General features: G+C 35.3%; 2 protein-coding genes across 2 annotated transcripts in view; one reads left to right on the forward strand and one right to left on the reverse strand.

The window, feature by feature from the left end:
- The window catches only part of MTBP (MDM2 binding protein), an 80,648-nt gene extending 61,737 nt beyond the window's left edge, over positions 1 to 18,911 (reverse strand). Inside the window, exons 1-10 of the mRNA XM_010381471.1 lie at positions 18,721 to 18,911; positions 17,800 to 17,880; positions 12,935 to 13,008; positions 12,689 to 12,840; positions 10,412 to 10,470; positions 8,754 to 8,898; positions 7,663 to 7,780; positions 4,839 to 4,973; positions 2,935 to 3,029; positions 71 to 140 (exon numbers count right to left, since the gene is read on the reverse strand). Of these exons, the coding sequence (XP_010379773.1) occupies positions 71 to 140; positions 2,935 to 3,029; positions 4,839 to 4,973; positions 7,663 to 7,780; positions 8,754 to 8,898; positions 10,412 to 10,470; positions 12,689 to 12,840; positions 12,935 to 13,008; positions 17,800 to 17,880; positions 18,721 to 18,838 (1,047 nt within the window). The 5' untranslated portion in view covers positions 18,839 to 18,911. The remainder of the gene's footprint in view (positions 1 to 70; positions 141 to 2,934; positions 3,030 to 4,838; positions 4,974 to 7,662; positions 7,781 to 8,753; positions 8,899 to 10,411; positions 10,471 to 12,688; positions 12,841 to 12,934; positions 13,009 to 17,799; positions 17,881 to 18,720) is intronic.
- MRPL13 (mitochondrial ribosomal protein L13) overlaps positions 18,902 to 25,709 on the forward strand; it is a 49,196-nt gene continuing 42,388 nt past the window's right edge. Inside the window, exons 1-2 of the mRNA XM_010381484.1 lie at positions 18,902 to 19,240; positions 21,005 to 21,128. Of these exons, the coding sequence (XP_010379786.1) occupies positions 19,214 to 19,240; positions 21,005 to 21,128 (151 nt within the window). The 5' untranslated portion in view covers positions 18,902 to 19,213. The remainder of the gene's footprint in view (positions 19,241 to 21,004; positions 21,129 to 25,709) is intronic.

Genomic DNA, 25,709 nt, shown 5'->3' on the forward strand with positions numbered 1-25,709 from the left:
TTTCTTACACATCCTTAAGTGGCAAGTATAAAAACAAACAAACAAAAAACCCCCAAGAAACCCTCAATACCTTGCTACACAGAGAAGAAATCTGCTCCAACAGCAACACAGAATTCTGTTTGGTACTGTTTGTCAATCCTCTGTACTAAGGAGTTAAAGAAATGATGTAATGGTACCTGTGAAACAATGTACTCCTTAAAATAAGTTACATTATTTCAATTCTTCCACAGTTGCTTAAATTCATTTATTAAAAAATTTAACTGTAGCTGTTAACAATTACTCCTTTCCCTAAGGATAATTATTTTTCCAATTATTTGTTTAATTCTGAAAATGCCAAAAATTTGTTTAATTATTTGTTTAATTCTGGATTGATTGAGGCAGAGTGGTGTCCACTGAAATGCCCACTAAAATATCTGATCGTATGGAAGTGAGAATTTGAAAATGAGGATGACAAAAGAATAGAAGGGAAGGTGCTGGTGTGAGAGGCCCTCCGAGAAGAAATGGCCAACATTTTGTGACTAATTAACTAATTGTTGAATTTTATCTTCATAGCTTGCTCCTCTATAGTGGGAGATAAGTCTTGTTTAGCATTATTGTTTAAATGCTAAGAAACAGTGCTACTATAAAGAGCATTACTATAAACTATAAGAACAAGAAATTTATAAAAACTGTAGCTTCTAAATAAAAATTCAAAAACACTAGGCTAGTGTTTAATTTCTTTTTATACAAAATGAAATACACCTAAGAACAGAACATTTTGTATAAAAAGAAATTGTATTTCTTTTTATTATACAATTATACAATACAAATTGTATTTCTTTTTATACAAAATGTTCTGTTCTTAGGTGTATTTCTAAACATTCTTATATATTTTTAAAAGAGAGTTTAAAATATGTTGAATATATTTGCAGATACATATGATACCATTTATATTTACTTAAATACATAAAATGATACATCAGCTGACTGATTCTTATGTTTCTTCATGGTGATGGCAGGAGAAACATTTAAACATTTTCTGAGTATATAAATTACTTGTTTTTTTTTCCCACAGATTCCTAACATTTCTCCCTCCTCTCTACACCATATACCAGGAAGTCCTCTGCCTATTCTAAAAGCATAAATACAGTATTTGAGGGAAGATTTTTTTTCCCCAAGTTGTAGAACTTTTCTTAACGTAATGGTAGTAAAAAGTATACTGAGTATTATGTAAAAACACGGTCAAACATCTAAATGTTGGGTGGTACCATGAAAACAGTTTACAGTACACTTTGTAAACCTTTTTGATACAGAAACTTTTTCCAAGTGACATTTTATCTGGAAACCCAATATTTAGGGCAGAAGAGGTGCTGCTCTGGTTGCAGTATGAGGGGGCCAAGAGCCATGCCCACTCAACTTATCTTTCAATCCCATTATCCGGAGAACCGAGTCCTCGACTTTCCTTGGAAGATGGTTTGAAAACCATTGGTCTAAGGCAAGAATCTAATGTAAGATAAATATGTCAAACAGCTTCTGCCCAATAAGCTGCTAATAGATGAGGACAGAGAAAAGAAGGATTAATAATAGATTATATCTGAAAGTAACATCTACAGTTATACTGCCAGGTAGAATGCTGGCTAAATGGTTCTCAACAGTAATGTACAACAGATAAAAATTTTTTAAAACTACCTATTATACCTTTTACTACAATGTACATTACCACTCCAACTACCTGAAACTGAACTCCTCTTCCTCTATGAAAATGGCTCATCTCATGTTATCTCAACTAGTGACACCAGTTTCAACATAGGGAATCAACTACACTCTCTGGCCTTCTCACTTTCTCAGCATGTAATAAATAAATCATGATATCGTGTTGATTTTACATCTTTAACACATTGTGTACTTTTCCTGGCTCTCCATTCCAAATGCCACTTGTTTAGTTCGAGCTTTGCTCAGGTTTCCAAAATCCTACCAGCATGATCTAAAATTTACTTCTCATTAAGCTACTGTCTGGCTTATAATCCTTGTATGATTCCTCATTATCTTTCGGATAGAATTTAACCCCAATTATGATATGTAAGGTCTTTTAGGACCTGATTAATCTGAAAAGCCTCTCCAATCTGATTACTTAGTAACTGCCCTCAACACCCCCAAACCAAAAAACAACTACTCTTTAGAGATTCTAGACTACAAACAGTTTTCAGGTGGGTAAGGTTCTCCTATGCCTTAGTAAATGTTATTTTTCTGCAGCAAGGAATTTTCAATAAGAAAATAATGAGTATTTTGATTTAGGCTGACATAATCCAAAGTCATTCATCTGACAATATTGAGTGCTTACTACATGCTATGATATATTGCAGTTACAGACTTCTTCAGCAGAAACATATTGAGTAAAACATAGAAGTCATGGAGATGTATTCCTGGATTTTAGGAAAAGGGAAATTATTTCCCAAAAGCATTAAAACTATAAAAAAAAAAAAAGTACAGTTAACAAAAGCACATAAAATATATACATGGTGATGTCTGGGCAGTAGGTGGGAAGGACAAAGTTTCAGTTAATGCTAGACTAGGTGTCAGAGTATGTTAGTCCTATGCTCAAGCAGAGAACATTATAACTGCATTAAAGAAACAAGGCTCAGTCACTTCTGTATTATTTCCACAGCTCTATCCATAGAAAAGTCTCAACAATACTGAACAAAAATAAAAATGCTTGCATAGGGAGGAAGATTTCTGATAAAATAGGTATAGGATCCAGGAGGTGGGAAAAGCAAGAACTTCCTTCCCCAGCAACTCCAACAATAAGGAGTCCAGCAGCCTACTTGAACATCAACATTAAAACAATGAATATAATGAAAAATATATATCTAACATGTATGTTTACCCGACAATACCAGAACATTCTACCTGACACAGAAAATGTAATCTAAAATGAACATGTAAATGAAAGGATACAACTCAAATACAATGTCCGACATATAGCAGGAGGGTAGATCTGATAATTTTATCATCTGCACAAATTCTAAAGCAGGGCCATAATAATGGAAAACCTAGAAAAGAAATTAAAATTGTGTAATATTTAAATACCATAAACAAAAGTAAACAAATTAGTGATTAAGGGTTTAAAACTTTAAAATGGATCTTAAAAAGAAACTTTTTACACATTATGCATGCCTAGTATGTAATCCTATATTCTATAGCAGACCAGAATTTCTTCAATTTCAATTCTACCTTTCAGGGTAGAGAAACAGACATGGAGATCACTTAGTAACCAGGAAGAGCTGTCACAGGAGAAAATAAGTATGGGAGGAGGTAAGCAACAGAGGACAACAGTTCTCAACTTTTACTGTTTATCTTCAACAAGACAGACAGGTGATACAATAGGCTATAGTGTTGAAGAAACAAATTAGCAACCTACCTCTGAAGGTGGAATCTGTAGATTAAAAAAGTGAAAGAAAAGACACTCCAGGATGAACTTAGGTTGAGTGGTACACTGACATTTAAAAAAAAAAAAAATTCTAGCAAAAAGACTAAATAAATTACAGAGATAGTGAAGTCAGCATGTGCCAATTAACATAGAAAGCTCCATTCAGAAAAAATAAAATTTCAGTACTATATTTCTTGGGTAAAGCCTAAAACTAAATTAGAATTTGTTATTGAAGGACTGCTATTTCAATAGTTGGAGCCATGTGCTTCACATGAAAGGCAAAGAAAAGAGCACACTTCTTGAAGAAGTCACACAAAGTTTTAGACTTGTAAAAAGTAGAGTAATTTCATCATATATGATTATGTGTGTATATATCTATAAACATATGTATCTATACAGCGTGTGTGTCTATACATATACAGAGAGAGAATATGAATTTTACATTATTGAAGAAGTTGTACCCTAAGATTCTCTTCAACAGTAGCAAAAATTTGGATACATTATTCATACTTGAAGAAAAGTTGAGGTCATGAATCTTTCTATTCTAATCTTTAGGAAAGAATTTAATATTCCTGTGAAAGATGGCCACAGTTACTTAAAGTAAGCAATTCTAAACAAATATTGAGAAATGAGTTCAAATCAGAAATTATACTCTCTGTTTGTACCACCCTTTGATTAGAAAATATTAACCATCAATTTGACATCTTTTTAACTTCATGACCACTGATTTCCACGTTCTTAAATTAGTTCTTTTAAAGTGAACTCTAAGATACCTTAATATAAATATCTCTTCTTATGTTATTTTTCTAATGTTCAAAAGCCAACTAAACCTTTTCCTAATTATTATATTTTATAATTACTTGCATTTTAAGAACAAATGTATAGAAGATATGGGGCAAGAACTGATACTTCTTATACTGTAAGTTAAGCATATGTCAGGTACTATGTCAGATATTAAACTCTTACCTCATATAATCCTCATAACTTTGTAAGATATGTGTGTTACTATTGCCTCCACTTCACAAATGGGTTAATCAATCTACCCAAGGTTATAAACAACAACTTATAGGTGACACAGTCAGGTTCCAAACTCATGTTTACCTAACGCCAAAACATACCCTCTTCTCACTACATCATATTCTCTCCAAACCGAGTCTTAGAAAGGTCACACAGTAAAGTCCAAACCAAAGGTGGTTTCAGAACTATACTCATTTAGTATCATTACATATCTTTAAACATCTAAAACAATGACAATATCACCAAAATTTAATGCTGATGACACAGTATAACTGAAGTACTTAATCATATTAAAAACTATGCTAGTGAGCACACTTAAGCACATATATTAGTAATATTAATTCAAGATTCAAACATATTTTATAGGAACAAAAATACACATGAATGATCACACAAAAAAATTAAATACAATTACCTTTGGCAAAATATTCTTATCCTTTGATGGTATTATCTTTTTGGCAAGGAAGTCAGTATTTAAGTTAGATGTACTAAAATTCTCAGATGTGACTCCCTTTAAAGAAAATTCAGGAAAACTAATTTCAAATCCAAACTGAAAAGAGACCAAGAAAACACAGTTACAAGTATCATGAATAATGCTATAAGATTAATACATCTTATTACAATGTAAAAGTTGAGGGGAAACCCATGTATAAATTTATTTTTGAGTCCTCAGCTCAAAAGTGTGCTTCTTACATTTAGGTATACATCCTATTTTAACTTACACATCAATTTTTCAGTTTTTCATGAAAAGCTCTTATTGGCTCTTTACCAGCTGGCAAGAGTATGTTAAGCTCATTCTACGCAGCCACAGGACTAAACAACCTCCTTTGCATTGTTCAGTATCTGGCTTCCTACCAGTCTGTAAGTTATGCAAAGACAGAAGCTGTCTGTCTTGTTCCTTTTGTTGTTTTTTTTTTTTTCTTTTTTGGCTTTGAGACGGAGTTTCACTCTTGTGTCCCAGGGTGGAGTACAGTGGCACAATCTTGCCTAACTGTAATCTCCACCTCCTTGGTTCAAGTGATTCTCCTGCCTCAGCCTCCTGAGTAGTTGGGATTATAGGGAACTGCCACCATGCTCGGCTAATTTTTAGTATTTTTAGTAGAGACAGGGTTTCACCATGTTGGCCAGGCTGGTCTTGAACTCCTGACCTTGGGTGATCCACTCACCTCGGCTTCCCAAAGTGCTGGGATTAGAGGCGTGAGCCACCGCACCTGGCTCTATCTTATTCCTTACTAGATCCTTAGTACAGTGTCTCACATAGTTTGTCTTTGATAAATGCTGCTGATAAGATCAATTACTGCAGAAGTAATAATAGCAACGATGCTAATAATAGTAATGGTAGCCACAGCAACAGTGATAGCTAACGCTTACTGAGTGGTTACTCTGTGCTTTGAATAATTTAATCCTCACAAAAATCTATGAGATAGGAACTATTATCATCATCTTACAGACAAAGACAAATGCAGCACCAAGAGGCTAAGCATTACACATCAGGCTACGTTAAACTAGAAAGAAAAAAGAGTTGGGATTAGATTGTAGGCAATATAACTCTAGAATCTATGTCCTTAATCACCATAATGCCTCTTGACTAAAAAGTTGTTTTCTATCAAAAAAAGTGATTTCAAGTTTTAAATGCTTGTATTACGTGGATGTTGTATTATGTGGACTCTTCTAATCCTGAATTTCTATGAAGTTTCTATTTCATTTTGACGTCTCTTACTATGAAAGAATGTTCATGGGTTTTGTAAGTCATGTCCATTTTGAAATAAGTGTTCATAGTAATTTATGTATTTAATTTATGGACATTTAATTTCCTATTCAAGAGAATAAAAGAATCTCATGAAAATAACTCTGCCATTATCTTTCTTGTATGTAAACATGCAGTTTCAGAAAACATACAAAAGCAATTCTAGCAAACTGTATCTTCCACTCTTCCACTTGGCTATGTGGGGTTTTTGTTGTTTATTGGGGTTTTTTTTGAGACGGAGTCTTGTTCTGTCACCCAGGCTGGAGTGCAGTGGCACGATCTCAGCTCACTGCAACCTCCGCCTCCCGGGTTCACACCATTCTCTTGCCTCAGCCTCCCGAGTAGCTGGCACTACAGGCGCCTGCTACCACGCCCGGCTAATTTTTTGTATTTTTAGTAGAGATGGGATTTCACCGTGTTAGCCAGGATGGTCTTGATCTCCTGACCTCATGATGTGTCCGCCTTGGCATCCCAAAGTGCTGCGATTACAGGCGTGAGCCACCCACCGCGCCCAGCCTATGTGGGTTTTTTTTTTTTTTTAATATCAAAACACTTGCAGACAGAGTTCACCTGCAGATTTAACCTTTCTGAGATCAGGATGAGCAAACATGCAAATCAACAAGACAAATCCAGCCACATTGATTCCTGTTGTCTAATCAGAGATTTTATTAAACCATTACTAAGGGTGAATTAAAAAAGAAAAAAATGTGTAGTAATTAGTGTAGTAAAACTTTAGAGGAACTCAAAAGCCTACTCATGCTCCCATGCTACCCTACACAAACATTAAGAAACTTTCTTAGTTAGTTTTGCCTATTTACAAAAATATATAAATTACTATGAACACTTATTTCAAAATGGATACAACTTACAAAACCCACAAACATTCTTTCATAGTAAGAGACATCAAAATGAAATAGAAACTTCATAGACATTCAGGATTAGAAGAGTCCACCTAATAGAACATTCTCATCTTACAATTGAGAAATCTGGGGTCCAGTAAGGTTAAAAAAATTTGTTCAAAATCTGAGGGCTGGTTAGTAAACAGCAAAGATCACCTAAGGTAGTATTATGGGAAGACAACATGCTCTAAGCAATTTTTCTAGTAGTTTACACATGCAATAAAATACAGCAATTTGGATAAACAACATGAACTCGATTAATGTCAAATTCTATGGTTTAAAAGAACGTTACATTCTGGAAGCAGCACTCAAAACACAGTCACATTATTATGATGAAATTAAATTAAAATCAAATAAAAATTCAGTTCATCAGTGGAACTACTCACATATAAAGTGCTCAGTAGTAATAAGTGGTTTATAGGCTACTGTATTAGCATAGATATAGAACATTTCCATTATTGCAGAAAGTCTACTTAGATAGTACTAGTCTAGAATACCTTTATAAGGTACATTTTCATTAAGATTTATTTAAATATCTGTGTTGTAAATAAAATTGAAAGGCCCGCTTGGCAAACTGTGAGTAATCCATTTACCTTTCTTTCCCATATCTGTATTTTTCCCCTCCATAATTCCTTTGAGTCAATAACATTTCTGAGATCTTCTAAAGATACAACATTAGCAGAAAGGTATTCTGCAATTTTCTGACAGTTTCTATAAAAAAAAAGATTGCAACAATTAAATACAGGGTTTTATATTTCACTGATTTAATCATTATAGTCAACTACAAGCCTAAGAGGCAACATTGCAAAATTTATATTGCTGTATTTTTCCTACTAATATGAAACACCCATTAAGTCAGTCTCTAAGTGAATTGCTGTCACATGTTCATTTAGTCCCAACATCCTCACAAACTTAGAGTAATTATCTTTAGTACTAAGGATGAAGAAAGACTTTCCTCTTACTATTGGCTTAAAGGTGTCAGATATACACACACACAGGCACAATGTCACTTCCTTATCTTCACAAAGAGAACTGCTCTCCTATATTGTCCCCATACAGCTTTGCATGGAATTCTCTAACAGCACTTATCACAGACTATCTTGACTGTTAGCATTCCTGTTTCTCGCTGCACTTCAATGAAAAAGATCATGTCTTCTCACTTTCTTAACTTACCAGCATCTATTGCTATGCTTGCCATAAAGGTATTGCTCAATAAACATTCATTGAATGAAAACAAATCATGAAGTTATTAAATCCAATTGAATGCTTATTTAAGGGTCAAAATTGTAATATACAATTAATCCTTGCTAAAATACCATAAAATACAACAGTGTATATTTATTCCTACATTGGCACATAACAGAAAACCAAATACAACATGACAAATCCAGTGTATCTATGTTCAAAAGCATACAGTGTGCTTATAGAATTAATCCTCAGTAATGGTTGTAAAACAGCATCAATATTTACTAAACACTTAAATATTTCAGAAACATAAATATAAAATATGGAACATCTAGATTCTTCTCAATACACAAATGTGCAATCATGGTATAACACACAATTTTATCTTGTCACATTAAAATAATTTTCAAATGCTGAGTCTGAAAACAGAATAGTATGTTAATTGTAAAAACAGACAATGCAACACAGACGATAATCAAATATGAACAAAGAAGCTTACATTTCACAATGATTTCCTGCTATAGTGATCTTTGCTGAATACCATTCTCTCAAATGTTTTAATGCTCCTATAGTAGGTAAACAGTCTTTCAATTTAGGAGGATCTTTGTCAGAAGGCAATAGTATTATATCTACCATTGCTCTACCTAGAAAGAGAAAAAGGCATTTTTGTAATTTTTAAAAAGTTAGATCTGAAATGTCTCAAAATAGTACCCTGAGCAACTGAATTTTACGTTTATTTAGAAAAATGAATTTTATATTTATTTAGAAGACAAAGGAAGATTTTAGTTTTAATTTCTGAAATTCTTCAAAACAATATATGTCTTTAGGAATTCAAACTTTTTAAATGTTCATCATTTGATTTATAGCCATGTTATCTTGAAATAGCTAGCATATACTAGAAAACAATAAACTATATCATAACTACTTGCCAATTCTGCAGCAGTGGCCAATTACACACATTGCTCTTAAGATCATCAATGCTATTGTACTCAGCAGAGAAAAAAAACCTGTGCAATTTCATTATATTTTTCTAAACATAATTTTGTTATCCAAAAGAGAATGAATTAGTGCAAAACTGTAATGTTCAAATAAATGATGTCTCTTTTATAAAGGACAATAAAACACTCAGAAAACCAATTACACTGACATCATCATTGGATCCTGAGAAACAATAACTTCACAAAACTTCAAATTTTATAAAATTATAAATTTCCTGAAGGACTACAAAAATCAAAATGAAACAAACTGGAGCTAAATTTGATAATCAAAGTATTCTAATTTGCCAAGACAACTATGTAATATTTCAGTGCATCCTTTGAATTCAACACATTTCATTTTAAAAGTTGATACGTTGGTCAACTCATTCAGTTATTTTTCTATGTGGGGCTTTTTGTACTAATATATGATCTCCTTGAATACAGAGATCAGACTGACTATAAGCTATAACCTTCTTTATGTTATCACAGATGCTCTATTCATCATGGTACACCTGGCTCCTAGTACAAATATTTACTTCATAATGACCTTCAATAAACAAAGTATTCAGAAAAGAATACTCTTCAAAGTATTTGTGGATGCCAACTGTACCAAATATTAGATGACAGCTACTTGATTAACACAAAGGAAAAAAGAAAAAAACAGTTTTAGGAATATTATGATACAGTATTTCACAAAGTATTCTTTCTACTATGGGAAAAAAAATATTAAAAAAAAGCTGAGGAAACGCCTTCTTTTATGGTATGACATTCCATTTGATAATGCATATACTAACTTCACCATAAAAGAATGTTATCCAAATTATTAAGGTTAAATAATCTCTTTTTTAAAGAGCTGTTTATAGGATTAGTCTTCTACAGAACATACTCTGAAAAACAACAGTCTGTAGTAGAAAGATTCTTCTTCAGTAATAACTAAATAACCAGAGATAGTTATTTAATTTTCACCTAACTAAATGAAAACAATGAAAAGAACTGCTACATCTCAGTAATGTACTCTAACGGAGTACATTCTGTATCAACTTGAATTATAAATTATTTTGCAATTTTTAATTTAAAGATTAAAGTGAGAACACTAATATAAAGAATGAATTTATCACTTATTCATAAAAAGTGTAATAAGATAAGATACAAATTATTGAAAGTAGTCATAAAATATTACCAGGAGCAGGAAGCTTGTCTGATAACTGATGTAAATTTTCTGCAGCTTCTTCATAGAGACTAAAATAAAAGGGTAAGTTAGGGAAAAAAAAACCCACAAATATATTTATATATAATCATAATAGGTACTATTAACTAAAAAGATTGTTGCACAGACACAAACAGGTTAGATGTATAATCTCATTTTATCTTTATGACAATTCCAGGAGGTACTACTATAATAGTATTATTATCTCCACTTTAAATAACTTGCCTAAAGTTACATAATTAGTATGTACAGAAGCTAGGATTCAAACTCTGAGTACAAGTTCTTACCCACACCCCAAAAACAAACAAACAAAGGGAATAAAACTCCCTAAATTATAACTAGCGTATTAAATATAAATCATAACAGACCAAACATTTTTTTGGAATCTTTTATTTATTTATTTATTTTTGATTTTGGGGATTTTTTTGAGACAGGGTCTCACTCTGTCACCCAGTCTGGAGTGCAGTGGCATGATCACAGCTCACTGCAGCCTCAATCCTACAGGCTCAGGTGATCCTCCCACCTCAGCCTCCTGCATAGCTGAGATAGCTGGGACTACAGGCACACGCCACCATGCCTGGCTAATTTTTTTATTTTTTGTAGATACAGGGTTCTGCCATGGTACCCAGGCTGGTCCCAAACTCCTGGGCTCAAGTCATCCGCCTGCCTCAGCCTCCCAAAGTGCTGGCATTGTAGGCATGAGCCACTGCACCCAGCCATTTTTCTGAATCTTAAAAGTAAGAAAATGCTAAGTGTTTAATAAAAAAGGACATGATTTTTCTCTGAATGGTATTTAACAGTCTTGACTAAAGAATATGATGCCCTCCTCAGATCCTTCAAAATGGATTAGTTTTTTCCATATGATACAATTTTTTATTATATAGCATAAAGGTACTTAAATCCTTTATTATAAACCTACCATCATCTTAGAAACTTAAGGCATCTGATGTAAACTCCAGTTTTCAAGCTCCCTCTTGTGGAAATAATTATTAGGTCACTTATTAGAAACGTTTATACTTTAATAGTGGTAGGAAAACATATGGAATGATACGAGTTTTTAAGGGTAAACGAAAGCACCTGAGAAATCACCTAAAAGTACTTCAATACTTTATGGACAAGAAAACAAAGGACCAGAGAAGTTACATGACCGGCCTAAGATTGTGTAAATAAAGTCTACCTCCTTGGTTCAGTGATATTTCTCTGGTTCTGAAAGGTCTCCTTTTATTAATCAGAACAAACAAATATGACCTGGAAAAAGGAAAATGAAATTTTTTAAGTCTACAGCTACTTACAGATATAATATGTGACCACTACCATAAGAGCAGTTTTGTCATGAAACGTCATGAAAGACTAAAATAAGAGGTATTAATTATAAGAGGAGGGATATTTCAGAAAGAGAAAAATTACTATCACAACTTATGTCACCTGGATCAACTTACATATTGTACCACAATTCAAAAAAACCTAAACGTGAACTCAATCATGTATATATAGTCCTCACAAACTCTTTATGGATTTTAAAAGGTACCTGAAATGCTGCAAATACACATAAATTAAAGAAGTCACATATTTTGGCCTCAAATAGCAAAATGAAAATGATACTTTGGTATGAATGCTAGCTATTAACATTAAATAACATTTCTATTCAAGCTTTTAAAATACATTATTGGCCAGGCACGGTGGCTCACAGCTGTACTCCCAGCACTTTGGGAGGCCAAGGCAGGCAGATTGCTTGAGCTCAGGAATTTGAGACCAGTCTGAGCAACATGGCGAAACAATATCTCTTAAAAAAAAAAAAAAAAAAAAAATTAGCTGGGTGTGGTGGTGCACACCTATAGTTCCAGCTACTCTGGAAGCTGAGGTCAGAGGATCGCTTGAGCCCAGAAGGTCAAGGCTGCAGGGAGCCATGACTGCAACACTGCACTGCAGCCTGGGTGACAGAGCAAGACCCTGTTTCAAAAATAAAATATTAGGCAGAATTTATCTTCAAGAAAGTAATATGTCAATTAAAATACGACTTTTTATGATTCTTGACATTATGTAAGCTTAAGAAACATGCATTTTAAAGAATGTTATTCAAATAAAAGGCCCAAATTGCCTTATGTCTTCCAAAGTGAAGAGTCGAAAATTTCAATTAACTAGAATTTCTTCAGTAAAGATGCTAAAATATATAATCTTCATTCTCATGGATTAAAATAACTGTCTAATATTAAGTATTTTAATGATAATACAAAAACCATATAAGCATACTCAGCCAAGGATAATGATTCCCTGCTATTACTATCTTCTTCTTCAAAACACTCAACAGCACTCAAACATTCTTCGATATTTGTTTGAAGAACATCTTCAATTTTATCTTTTTCTGTATCAAAAGTTATCTCTTGCCAATCAGAACTACAAAACTAATAAATCAAAAGATTGTATTAAATAATGGATGATGAAAGTATTTATATTAGTAAAGACATTCACTAATAGCTATTTTTAAATTTATATTACCTGATAAAATCCGTATATTGCCTGCACTGCAAAGAACCACTTCTTGGAACCAGGTATACCACCCACTGAACAGGCTTGAAAATAAAATCACACTTATTATTAGAAAGGCATACCATAAATAAGCAGATGACACAGCATATATACGGTACTTAGAGACCATAATTTTGAAACATATTACATAATTATCCAACATAGATATGTGGATCTTTTAAAAATCTCTGCTAAAAATTCAAATAGAATAATCTACCTCAAGAGCAAAATTCTTTACTCACAATAAATACTTGGCTTTCGTTTGTCACAATTCAAAATCCCTATTATTATTTTTTATTATTTTAATCATCATTTCACACAGATTACAATCTACCATAAAGATGTTGAAAATACAGCTACTCAATTACCACTGAGTAACACAAAACCATGTAAGTCATTTTAGTGAAAACAATTCCTTCTCCAAAGACCATGCAGGTTGGTTCAGCCCAACTAGAGACAGAGGCATTAAAGAGCAACCACAGCCTAAAGATAAGGAAGATGCTCTTCTTGGAGAATGGAGTATTATATGAGGATATAAAATTAAGGGTCACCCCAGGGTATGTGTCAAGGAGTCATAAAGAATTTAGAGCTGTGTATACAAACTGGACTCAAAAAAGGAAGAAGAAAAGTAGTAACTGAGGCTTAACTAACGGAAGGAAGCGAGGTAAGATGCTAAATTCTTATTACCACTTTCTTCCAACAATCTCAGCAGAAGACTCCTACCACCTTAACAAAATAGAAACTATCAGGTAATAATTCTAATAACATCCTCTCAGGAAACACACAACTCAACGTGTACTCCCATTAAGTCTTTCCTCTTTCCTCCGCTTTAACGTGTAAGAGGCACTGTCCTTCCAATTCAATGTTACCGGCCAAACCTCCCGAGACCACTGATTCTATTATCTAGCCCACTGATTATCTTTCCTGCATTTCACTCTGCTCCCTTCTGTCTGTTCTTTGTCATTGCCATTTAAACACACACAAGTGTTTCTCAAAGTATTTCTTTTTTTAAAAAGGGGTCCCTTTAAATTCATCTCCACTTCACTTTCTTAGCTCTTCCTCAAAGATAAACTTCTGAAGGTGCTGTCCACACCTGACTGTCTCCATTTCCTCATCAACTTTTCCACTTCCTTCCATCTGCATTTCAATCTGTTTTTTGTCTCCAATATGCCACTGAAAGAACACTCATCAAAGTCCCCAATAACTGACTTGTTACTAAATCTAGCAGTTTTTAGTGCTGTTGTTATTTGACCTCTCAGCATAAGAGAAAAATAAAAGATGACATATTTGACTACTTTCTCTTTAAAACACTTGGCTTCTGTGGCACCCATCTTTCTGGCTCCTCCTTATTCTTTTTAAAAACTGGTGTTCAGTTCTTCTAAATACTGGGATTCAGTTTGAGACTTTCTGTTCTTCCTACTATCCATAAGCAATCCCATCATTTCTCATGGCTTCACCTGACATCTATACATTAGTTCTATACTTTGTATTAACTGGTGCAAAATAATTGCTTTTTTTGCCATTATTTTTGCAACATCCGAATATCTCCAGCCCTCTCCTACATTTTTAGTTCCAGACACACGTATCCAACTTTTATAAAACATTTTTACTTTTTAATTTTTACATTGTAAACATGTAAAACATTTTTATATTTTTACTTTTTACTTTGACATCTTACAGGCAACTATTAACAGGTTTCAAATTGAACATGTCATATTCCCTCCAAATCTGGTTCTCCTTTCTCACTAAATGCCACCATCATGCTGTTACCCATGCCAGAAACCTAATGTCACCCTTGATTCTTTTCTCATCCTTCCCTTCTTCTACATCATACCAATTCAACGCTAAGGTAGGTAAATTCCACCTCCATAATTTCCTTCAGATCTATCCGTTTTCCTTCACCCTGGCTGCCTCTCCCATTCCTCATTTGGTCTTCTACAGAATCCCCCTATACAGAAATAGCTATACTTTTCTCTAATCCATCTACTATACTTCAGGGAGAATACTTCAAAAGCACAGATCTGATCACGTCTCTTCCTTAATTAACACTTTTAATGGCTACTGATTACCATTAGGAAAAAATCCAAACACCTTGAAACTATTTACAAAATCCTCTAAATAGCCATGCCTACCTCTTCACCCTTATCCCAATTATAATCATCTTGTACTTTCCGTCCCTCAAACTTGCCATATTACTGAAATCAAAAATCCTAGTATGCAGGAAATTCAGTGCAAGCAGTTTCTATTCTCATGGCTCTTATATGCACAAATTCCAGTTACTATAGCTTAAATAACACCAGTTCCCCAACAACCTGGTTTAAATTTCAGTTACCATAGTATATTAATTAACTATAATTGCATAGTTTAAGACTTCATTGCAAGTTTCTCAGTCTACAAAACCACTGTATACATAAAAGATGTGTGTCATGATCAGTAACCACTCATGTTACTGCTTTTAAAGTATGTCACTGATTTGTCACTGCACAAGTGCCAGTCAGTTCACACACAGGTAGCAAAGGATGTAATTGTGTTGCCTCCCGGTTTCCCAGTGTAAATCCATGTGATATTTCAGAAAAGTGGATAAATGGATGAGGGAATTTTTTAAAAAGAGAGAGATAAACACCAAAGAAATAAAAAGTGCTAACACTGAAAGCGATCTTCAAACTAATGTAAATAGAATTCTAAAAACAGCTGCTGTGACAAACACCTTTTGATGAAAAAGGTGAAGATGTCCCAGAGAAAATGACGCTAGCAAAAACCTTAACATTAAAGGAACTCAGACATATTTCACAATAGTGAAAGTCCAGGTCGGGCACAGTGGCTCACATCTGTAATCCCAGCACTTTGGGAGGCCAACACAGGTGGATTACTTGAGCCCAGGTGTTCAAGACCAGCCTGGGCAACATAATGAAACCCTGCCTCTACAAAAAGTTAAAAAATTAGCCAGGTGTGGTGGCTCATGCCTACAGTCCCTGCTACTCAGGAGGCTAAGGTAGGAGGATCACTTGAGCTGGAGAGGTTGAGGCTGCAATTGCAGTAAACCATGATTGGGTCACTGGACTCCAGCCTGAGCAACAAAGTGGGACCCTGTCTCAAAAAAAGAAAAAAAAATTGAAGAATAAAACATTGGAAGTTGATACAACTGGAATATGATAATTCGCCAATAAAAGAAAAGATGGTCATTCTGTATCGTAAGTTACGTGATGATGCGAAGGTGGCAAGCACTGTTCAAACTACTCTTGATAAGGTTTTTACAAAGAAATAAAACACTTTAATTCTCAATGTTTCTAAGGTTTTAAATTACAGTGTACAAAATAAATTTTATTTTTATTTATTTTCTTATTTCCATAAAATTTTATAACAGTAATAGAATTTTTAATGTTTTGATAAAATATATATATATATATATATATATATTTTTTTTTTTTGAGGCAGAGTTTCACTCTTGTTGCCCAGGCTGGAGTGCAATGGCACGATCTCGGCTCACCACAACCTCCGCCTCCCAGGTTCAAGCAATTCTCCTGCCTCAGCCTCCCTAGTAGCTGGGATTATAGGCATGTGCCACCAGGCCCAGCTAATTTTTGTATTTTTAGTAGAGACGGGGTGTCTCTATGTTGGTCAGGCTGGTTTCGAACTCCTGACCTCAGATGATCCACCCGCCTCGGCCTCCCAAAGTGCTGGGATTACAGGCGTGAGCCACTGCGCCCGGCCTGACAAAAGATATTAAAGGTCATGGGACAATTCTAATTTTTCTCATTGATTATTATATTAAGATTGCTTTGCACAATCAATTATAAAGTACCACACTACCATGCAAAACAAGGACCGTGTGTATAAGAAACTCCTAAATACACAAGTGGAAAGTAAAATTTATCATGAGAACCCCTAGAATACTCTCAAGAGCTCTTTTACATATACATCTGAGGTGCAAATGAAAGAAAATCTTTCCTGCAATAATAGTAGTATTGACTAAAATTATACCAACTTGAAAATTAATGAGTACTACTAGGCCTTGGAAAACAGGCTAGAGCAACATATACATATTAGAAATCATTCCCCAACGGTATTAGCTGACACCAAGAGACAAGAGGTTCTCTAATGAAAGAAAAGAAAGGTGCAGATTGTACAGTCACAGGAACTACAAATTTATCAAAAGGAGCAGACCCTTCCTTGCATCAACAGAAACTTCCTTCAGTTTTTAGATATTGGTCTGTTTTGGCATCTCCATTTTCAGAACATTTAAAGGACATTCTCCAGTAAAGGACAAGAAGAGGGAATAAAAGAAAAGATAACTATCAAAGTCAGTAAATGCATTTGTATAATGCCAATAGAAGCTAAAGGAGGAAAGATTTTTACAAAGTAAGGGTTGGTCAAAAAAGCAAAATACTTCAAAAAGTCAAAGCAGATAAGAACTGATTGTGTTTAGTAATTATTGAGTACTGTTGAGAGAATCAGTAACAGCTAAGAACAGAAATAAATAAATGGTAAGGAAATCAGTGTGGGAGCATTATTCATATATTTTTACTTAGGATAAAACCATCCTCATAAAGCCACATTCCCCTTACTTATACAGAACTAAGATAGGCAAGAAAATTTCATAAAAGGAGCAAAACTCAAGCTGAGAACCTAGAATACTTTTCACAACTTTATTATACTCAAGCATCAAGAAGAAAGGAGTAATCTATTTTTCAGTTTTGTACTCCTTTAGTTACCTCTGTAACTCAGTGCCTTGTACACAGTAAAGAAGTATTTCCTTGTATTCCTTAGGGTCCAAATTAATTAAGTTAATTTCCACTACAAATGCCGTGCCAGAGAAAAGAGTTTATTATACTTGCCAGGGAAAGTACTATCTTCTGGATTAACTGAAGCACTAATGCTTCTTTTCAAGAGGTGATAAACATTTGCTGCTGTGAAGTCTGAAAAAGAAAAGACAGAATAAGTCAAAGGGCTCCAGACTTACATAATCTAACTCCAGTTTCACCATCAGAGGCTGTCAAGACCAGTACGTTGTACATAAAAGTACTACACGCTACTCAAGATCTGTTCAAGTTTTGATACAGTAAATCTAAAGCAAGCAGAGAAAATAGAAAAGGCTCCCGATCTGTACATGCCAGCCAGTTAGCACAAATGCAAAATTCCCCTCAAAAGAATAATTTTAAAGAGAAGGGAAATTCTGTCACAATACCTTATACACAACCACATACATTTACTCCTCAAAATGCTTGTTCGATCGAAACAAATGAATACATAGAAGGCAATATTGAATCTAGACGGGTGCACAAAAAGCAGTGCAAACGCAAACAATTAAAATTATTTAAAATTCATCATTTGTTTTTGAAACTTAGTTTATATGTGGGATGTCTCCTCCCATTAGATGTAAATTCTAGTACAGCAAGATATTTGTCCATCTTGTTCCTGTCTGTATTAACTGCATGTGAAACACAGGGGCAGAAATAATAAATGCATATATATATCCCAAAACCAGGAAATTCCATTACGAAGGCATAGAAAATTTATTAAGTTAAATATTTACTATGCCAAGAACTTCTAAGGGCTGGAATCTTGCATCCACAAATTTGTCCCTGTTTTTCCATGAAGATGCTATTTTTGCAGCCTTCATTAACTCTATCCCAGATAGAGTCCCAGTTTCGTGGGACAACTACATATTGATCCCTCTCCAGCAGAACTTCATCACAAACTCAAACTTCTTCCCCGCTCCACAAGCCGTTCCCGCCCTTTCTCATCCCAGCGCTTACCCGGCTGTTTCTCAGTACCCTCACCCGACGACACCTCTGGCCCATGTTCTGCCTCCCTACTGGCCGCCGACGGGAATTTTCCTTCCCCCCAGATCACCAGTAGCAGGTACCGATCCATCTCCTCAGAGATCACCCCCCAATTTTAGGTCTCGGCTTCCACATCCAAATTGACGCGCGCTATGACGCACTTCCTGTTCCCTTCATTTAGGTCGGCTGGAAATTGTGTCCTCCGTCGGGTTTCCGCAGTTTTCCAGCAAACGAGTTATTTTCGGGAGTTACTCCCTAAATAACTGCATTATCTGCACCTTTCATGACGAAATTGATGCTGTGGGGAAGACTGGAGGAAACTCGAGGAAGAGGGAGAAGCCGACAAGTGCTGGACGGGCTAGGAACTGTCTTGCTTGGGTGTTAGCGTTTCCCGCCGGGCCAGTAAGGCTGCGTCACCCGGCTTGGCTACTAAGAGAAGGACGGACGGTCTTGCTAGTCGGGAAACATGTCTAGTTTCTCTAGGGCGCCCCAGGTGAGCTCGGACTCTTATGGCTTGATGGGGTTCGTTATACTGGCAGAAGGAGAGCGTTGGTTCCGTCAGATTAAGTAGTGAAGCTGGGGCGACAGGGAAGCCGAGACCCTCGGCTAAGAGGTGGCTTGGGAAAGCACAAGAGGGTCGTCAGTCTGGCAAGCACTTAATGTCGTTCGTTTGTTACTCGTCCCCTTTTCTTTTCAATCTGCCCTGTTTTGGGGGAGTGGGGCTGGGGGAAGAGGATTAGGAGAGCAGGTCGGAGAGGTCATAAGGTGGATCACATAGGACACTGTAGGCCGTTGTAATATTTTGCTTTTTTTACTGAGTAAAATGGGGACCTATTGGAGAGTTTTGATCCAAGGAGTAACATGATCTGACCTGGTGTCAAAAGGAGCACTCTCACTGCTGGGTTGAGAATAGACTGTTCAGAAATAGAGGTTAGTAGAGGACAGAAGCAAAGAATATGTTTGGAGGGTATTACAGTAATCCAGGCGAGACGTGATGGTGCAGAGACGCTGGAAATCCTATGGAGTGTATTGAAAGTGGTCAGGTTTTGTTTGAAGGGGGAGTCAATAGGACTTCCTGAAGATTGAATATAGGCCAACAGCAAAAGAAGAAACAAGGATTACCCCAAGGATTTTTGGTTTGTACACCTGGAGGGTGTGTCATCAACTGAGATAGGGAAAGCTGAGATTGAACCAGGTTTCAGGTGGAAGAATAGGAGTTAGTTTGGGTTATATCGGTCTAAGATGACTCAACCCAGTGCCGCTCCAAGTGTGGTTCCTTCCGTGGACTGTTTGTTGCCTGTCTGTGATGAGATAAATACAGGAAGTAAAATAAAACTTTTAAAAGCTTTTTGAGCAATTTGACATTGTCCAGCATTTGTATTTTTTTCATTAAAGTTTTTTTTTTTTTTTTTCTGTCAAAGTATCAAACTATTTGTCTACAGTGGATGGGGACAAAAACTGGCCTTTTTCTTATGTGTAGATTAGTTTGAGGTTGTGATAAGTAAATTTAAAATAAAACCAGCTAGCCTCGTTTTATTTTTCCAGTATTGTTTAGCCTCTTGTGTATATGCATAGAGAAAGCATCTGGTGGAGATCTTTCTGGCCTAGAATTTTCTAAGAATTTGAATACACTGATGACGACTGTAAAAACAATGGTCTATTCCTGAGGTAACCTAAAGATGACTATTTCAGGCAACTTTTTAAAGTTGAAATTTATTCCACATCATCCATCTGTACTTTCCCGACTGCACTGTTCTATTTTACTCTCCCCAGGAATTGAACTTCCGAATCGTCTTCAGTTTCCAATTGGCCACTCAGCTTTCAATATAATGTACCTACTAATCTATAAATGTTTTTGAAGACCTTCATAAACAGCTTCTACTTTCTTACAAGTTTCTCATTGCCCCTCCAGATTCTATTATGTGTTATACAAAAAAAAAAAAAAAAAAGTCATAATGTAAAGGGAAATATATCTTTGGGATATTTATAGCAAAACGTAAGTCATATTGCTAACAGGAAACCAGGCAGGAATAATTACTGTGTTTGTCTTTGCAGAATGATTAGAGCAAAAAAAAACCCTTTTCCAGAAATAGAAATGAAAACAAAAATTCTTTAGCGATAGAGTTAGTTTTCAAAGAAATTGTTGACATTAATTGTAGAACACATGTGATATTATATAATAATAAATTTAATTACTGTATTTCCATTTTAATGACAATTATCTTTATTTTTTCCTCTCTTTTTTTTTTTTTCTAAGCAATGGGCCACTTTTGCTAGAATATGGTATCTCTTAGATGGGAAAATGCAGCCACCTGGCAAACTTGCCGCTATGGCATCAGTAAGACTTCAGGGATTACATAAACCTGTGTACCATGCACTGAGTAAGTATTATTTTAGACCTGTCATTAACCACTGTAGTTTTCATGCCGGAGTAGAATCTTGGTGAAGTTTGACAGGGCTGAGTTTAAGGACCCTTTTTATTTTTCCTGAGGATCCTGTATTCCATTCTTGCTGAAACCATACTGGCGCCCTAAACTGAATTTGGCTTATTCACGGGAAAACCATATGGATCAGTTTACCCAGAACAAGCATATTTTATGCCACTGCCCAGCAAAATTATTAATAGCCCTTCTTTTAACACTCAGAAATAACCTGAATTGCCCCATGACTTAAACTTTCACTTTTATGTATGTCCTTTCACATGATGACGCGCATATAAAGAGTTTTTAAGGGAAATAATTTTGTCCTCTCTTCTAAAAAAATCATTTCCCCTAGAAAAATATATGGTGCTAGCTAGGTATGGGAAGCTTATTTTCACTAATAAGATTAATAGACTTGCTTTTCTGTATCCTTTTTCCAAAATAAAATTAAAAAGTTGTTTTCATTCTAGAAGATTTCTGCTTACAGATAGTTTTTGATAGACCTCATTTACCCCAGCACTTCATGGCCAGATCCAGATGTCAGTTTTTAGTCCTCATACTGGTTGACTTGTCAACAGCATTTGCTGCAATTGATCACATTTTTATTTAGCTTTATTGTGCAATATATTAAACATACAAAGATGTGTATATAAAAATATGTGATATTTTAAAGGAAATTAACCATAATAACAATTATAATGGTGAAATGAATATACTCAGCATTGGTTTGTTTCCAGTTTTTTTGCCATTATGTTATATTATATTAATGTTGCGATCAATATTCTTGTGCCATTTTCCTAGTACACATGGAAGACTTTTTCCAAGGTATGCCCAAAGGACAGGAATTACTGGGTTTTAAGGTGCATAGAAATTGAGTCTTTATCATGCCAGTAGCATGCAAGAGTTTCCATTACTCCTCATCTTCAATAACACTTGATATGTTCATTCTTCTTAATTTTGACTATTCTGGTAGATACAAAATGCTTGCTTTGTGATTTCAATTTGCATTTTCCTGATGACAAATACGGCTGGCTGAGCATCTTTTCATTTATTGGTCTTTATAGCCTCCTCTTCTGTGAAATGTCTATGCATGTCTTTTGCAAATTCTTCCACTGAGTTGTTTGTCCTTTGCTTTTTTCTTACTTTTATTATAAAAGGTTTCAAACTATCAGAAAAGGTCAAAGAATAGTACAATGAATTTCTTTATACTCTCCACCTAAATACAGTTGTTAACATTTTATCATATATTTTTTATTAAACCATTTGAAAATACATTGCAGATGCCATTATAATTCCCCCAAAATACTTCACCGTACATCTCCTAAAAATAAAGATACTCTCTATGTAACCAGAATGCCATTGACACACGTAAGAAAATAAACAGTACTTTAATTAGATGGTCTAATGTTCAGTGCATTTTTAAATTTCTCTGGTTGTCCCAAGTATGTTTCTTATAGCTATTATTTTTTTGAACCAGGATGCAACCTAGGTTTATGTATTGTCTTTGGTTGTTATGCTCCTTTAGTCTCTTAATCTAGAATAATCCTTCTTTTATTTTCTTCTCAACCTTTTGAGGAGTGCAGGCTAATTTTCATCTAGAGAACTTTCTTCTTGAAACACATTCTTCACTTGTTTCCCTGGATTCACTTGTTTCCCTGTTTCTTCTCCCTTTCTTAGTACCCTTGGCTATCCTCAGCTTTCTAAACTCTCCAATGCTCTTCTCACCAAAAATTGGAAGTGCCTCAGGGCCCAGTCCTTGAAGTGCCGAAGGCCCCATGCCTTAGATGATTGCATTATGTCTCATGTATCTAAAAATCATCTATATGTTAATGCCTCCCAAATTTAAATCTCCAGTTTTGACCCCTTCCCTGTATCCTAAACTCACATATACAAATTTCTATTAAGCAAATTTTTCTAGTGTCTAGTAGACATCTCCAATGAATAAGTCCATTTGGAGATGTCTTATTTCTTGTCAACTTCACCCAAACCAACCTGTTCCTTCCCAGTTTTCCATCTCAATTAATAGCATCACTATTCTTTTTGTTGCTCTGGTTTGAAGGCGTTGTCTTATCTGCAACTCCTCTTTGTTCAACCAAAAAAATAAAAAATAAAACAAGCATCCTTTTCATTTCATATATATATATACATACACACACATATTTAAAAATATATTAGAAAAAAGTATATCGGAACTCGGGTACCTCTCATCATCTCTCCCTCTACCCTGATTTTAAACTGCTGTGCTCTATCCTGTTTTTATTCCAAAAACTGTCTCACTGTGATCTGTTTTCTTCTGCCATTGCCTCCATGTAATTTTTTCTCCATAGATCAACTACAGTTATCTTCTCCAAAGGAAATTTCTGTGTGTCCTACAAGAACTTAAATAATATGGTCCCTGTTACCTTTCTGACTTTCTTTCCTTTTTTTATTTATTTACTATTTAATTAATTATTTCTGCCAATCCACTCAGGCCTGTGCTGTTCCATTAACTTGCCTGCCGAGCACATTTTTGCCTTATGCCCTTTTTTTTTTTGAGACAGAGTCTCACTTTGTTGCCCAGGCTAGAGTGCAGTGACCCGATCTTGGCTCACTGCAACCTCCGCCTCCTGGATTCAAGCATTTCTCCTGCCTCAGCCTCCCAAGAAGCTGGGATTACAGGCATATGCTACCACACCCGACTAAGTTTGTATTTTCAGTAGAGACAGGATTTCACCATGTTGCCAGGCTGGTGTTGAACTCCTGATTGCAAGTGATCCATCCACCTTGGCCTCCCAAAGTGCTGGGATTATAGGCGTGAGCCACCACGCCCAGCCCTTAGGCCCTTTTCACACTCTGTTCCCTCTGCCTAGATATTCTTTACCAGATATCTGCATAGCTTATTTCTTCATGTATTTCAGATTTCTGCTCAGGCATTTATATTCTGAGAGAGGCCTTCCCTGATTCCTCTGCTCACCCTTTCACTCTGTATACCTTTTCCTTGCTTTAAAAAAAAAATAGTGTTCATGTATCACCTGAAATGTTATGTAAGTATCTGTTTATTATCTACCTTCCTTCACTAGACTAAGTTTCCAGAGCACAAAAAATGTTGCCTATTTTGTACACAGCAGTGTCCCTGGTACCTGTAATAGTGCTTGACACATAGTTGGAATGTAAGAAATGTTTGTTAAGTGAATGCGCTTGCATTTATGAATTCCAGTTGTGAAAATGAAGAAAATACTTTTAGTCAGGGCTCTGGCATTGAAGCTAAGTCAGATTTTTGGATCTGTGGAGCTAAGAGGAAGGATATTCCAAATGATTTGATTTGGGCAAGAGCAAAGATTTATGCTGTTCTAACCTTTTTTCTCTACGTAATGAAAATTTCAGTAAGATCAAAATAAACCCACACTCTGAAATCTGTGAGTATATAATATGAATCTGAGGTTTTGTCTTGTTAATCTTTGTTTTTCAAGCACCCCCCAGTACAATGTCTGGCCCATCATAGATGCTTGCCAGAAATCGTTTGTGGAATGACACTTTCAAATAGATGTTTTGTGAGTAGTCAGTTCTTGTTCCCTGTAGTTATCCTGTGAACACTGGGTTAGTGAATACTGAACCACTGCTTCTGGGGGAGATACGGAGTTAGATTCCTCTGAACCTCTGGTCACAGCATTTTCATCAGGATTTCATTGCTATTCAGCTATATTATAATACAACTGGGACTAGAACTTAGGCACCTGTTTCTCATGTAGGAAATTCCCCATTCCACTTCACTCTGGTGATACTTAACCACTTGTACTGAGTATTCCTGCTGCTTTTTTCCTTAGCAATGGTATCAGCAGATAATAAATGAGATCTCTTAGGTTGTCTCTGCAGAAATGCAAATAATACAAAATTTGAAGAAAAGTGCAATTAGTAGCAGTCACCTAATTTCTATCTCCAAATATAGCACTATCTGTCTACTCAAAGTTCTGTTTCCTTATTACCAGGTCGTCATTGCAAAAGTGTATCTTAGATATGGATGAATAGGCATTCTGCTAGGATACCAGAAGAGCTGTTGTGGCTGCCTATTAGGTTTCTGTGAAAGTAGAAACTTATTTTTAAAGACTGAATTGCATTTTTGTTTCACTATGTGTTTTGAGACAGAGTCTTACTCTGCCACTCAGGCTGCAGTGCAATGGAGCCATCACAGCTCACTGCAATCTCCACCTTCTGAGCCTCCCAGGTAGCTGGGACTATAGGCGTGCACCATCATATCCAGCTAAGTTTTTTGTAGTTTTTGTAGAGACGGGGTTTCACAATGTTGCACAAGCTGGTCTTAAACTCCTGAACTCAAGCGATCCACTCACCTCAGCGTCACAAAGTGCTGGAGTTATACATATGAGTCACCTTGCCTGGGCATGTTTCGCTGTATTTAATATGTAACATATTAGCAAAACTTCTTGTGTCCACAAGATGTCACTAAAATCAAAACTTAAATTGCAAGCAAATTTTCAATTTATAAATATGTTGTGTTTTAAAAGTTCATTCTAACATTTAGTGGTTTAATAAACATTTATTGAGCAG

This window comes from Rhinopithecus roxellana, chromosome 9, assembly GCF_007565055.1.
Source record: "Rhinopithecus roxellana isolate Shanxi Qingling chromosome 9, ASM756505v1, whole genome shotgun sequence".
Lineage (NCBI taxonomy): Eukaryota > Metazoa > Chordata > Mammalia > Primates > Cercopithecidae > Rhinopithecus > Rhinopithecus roxellana.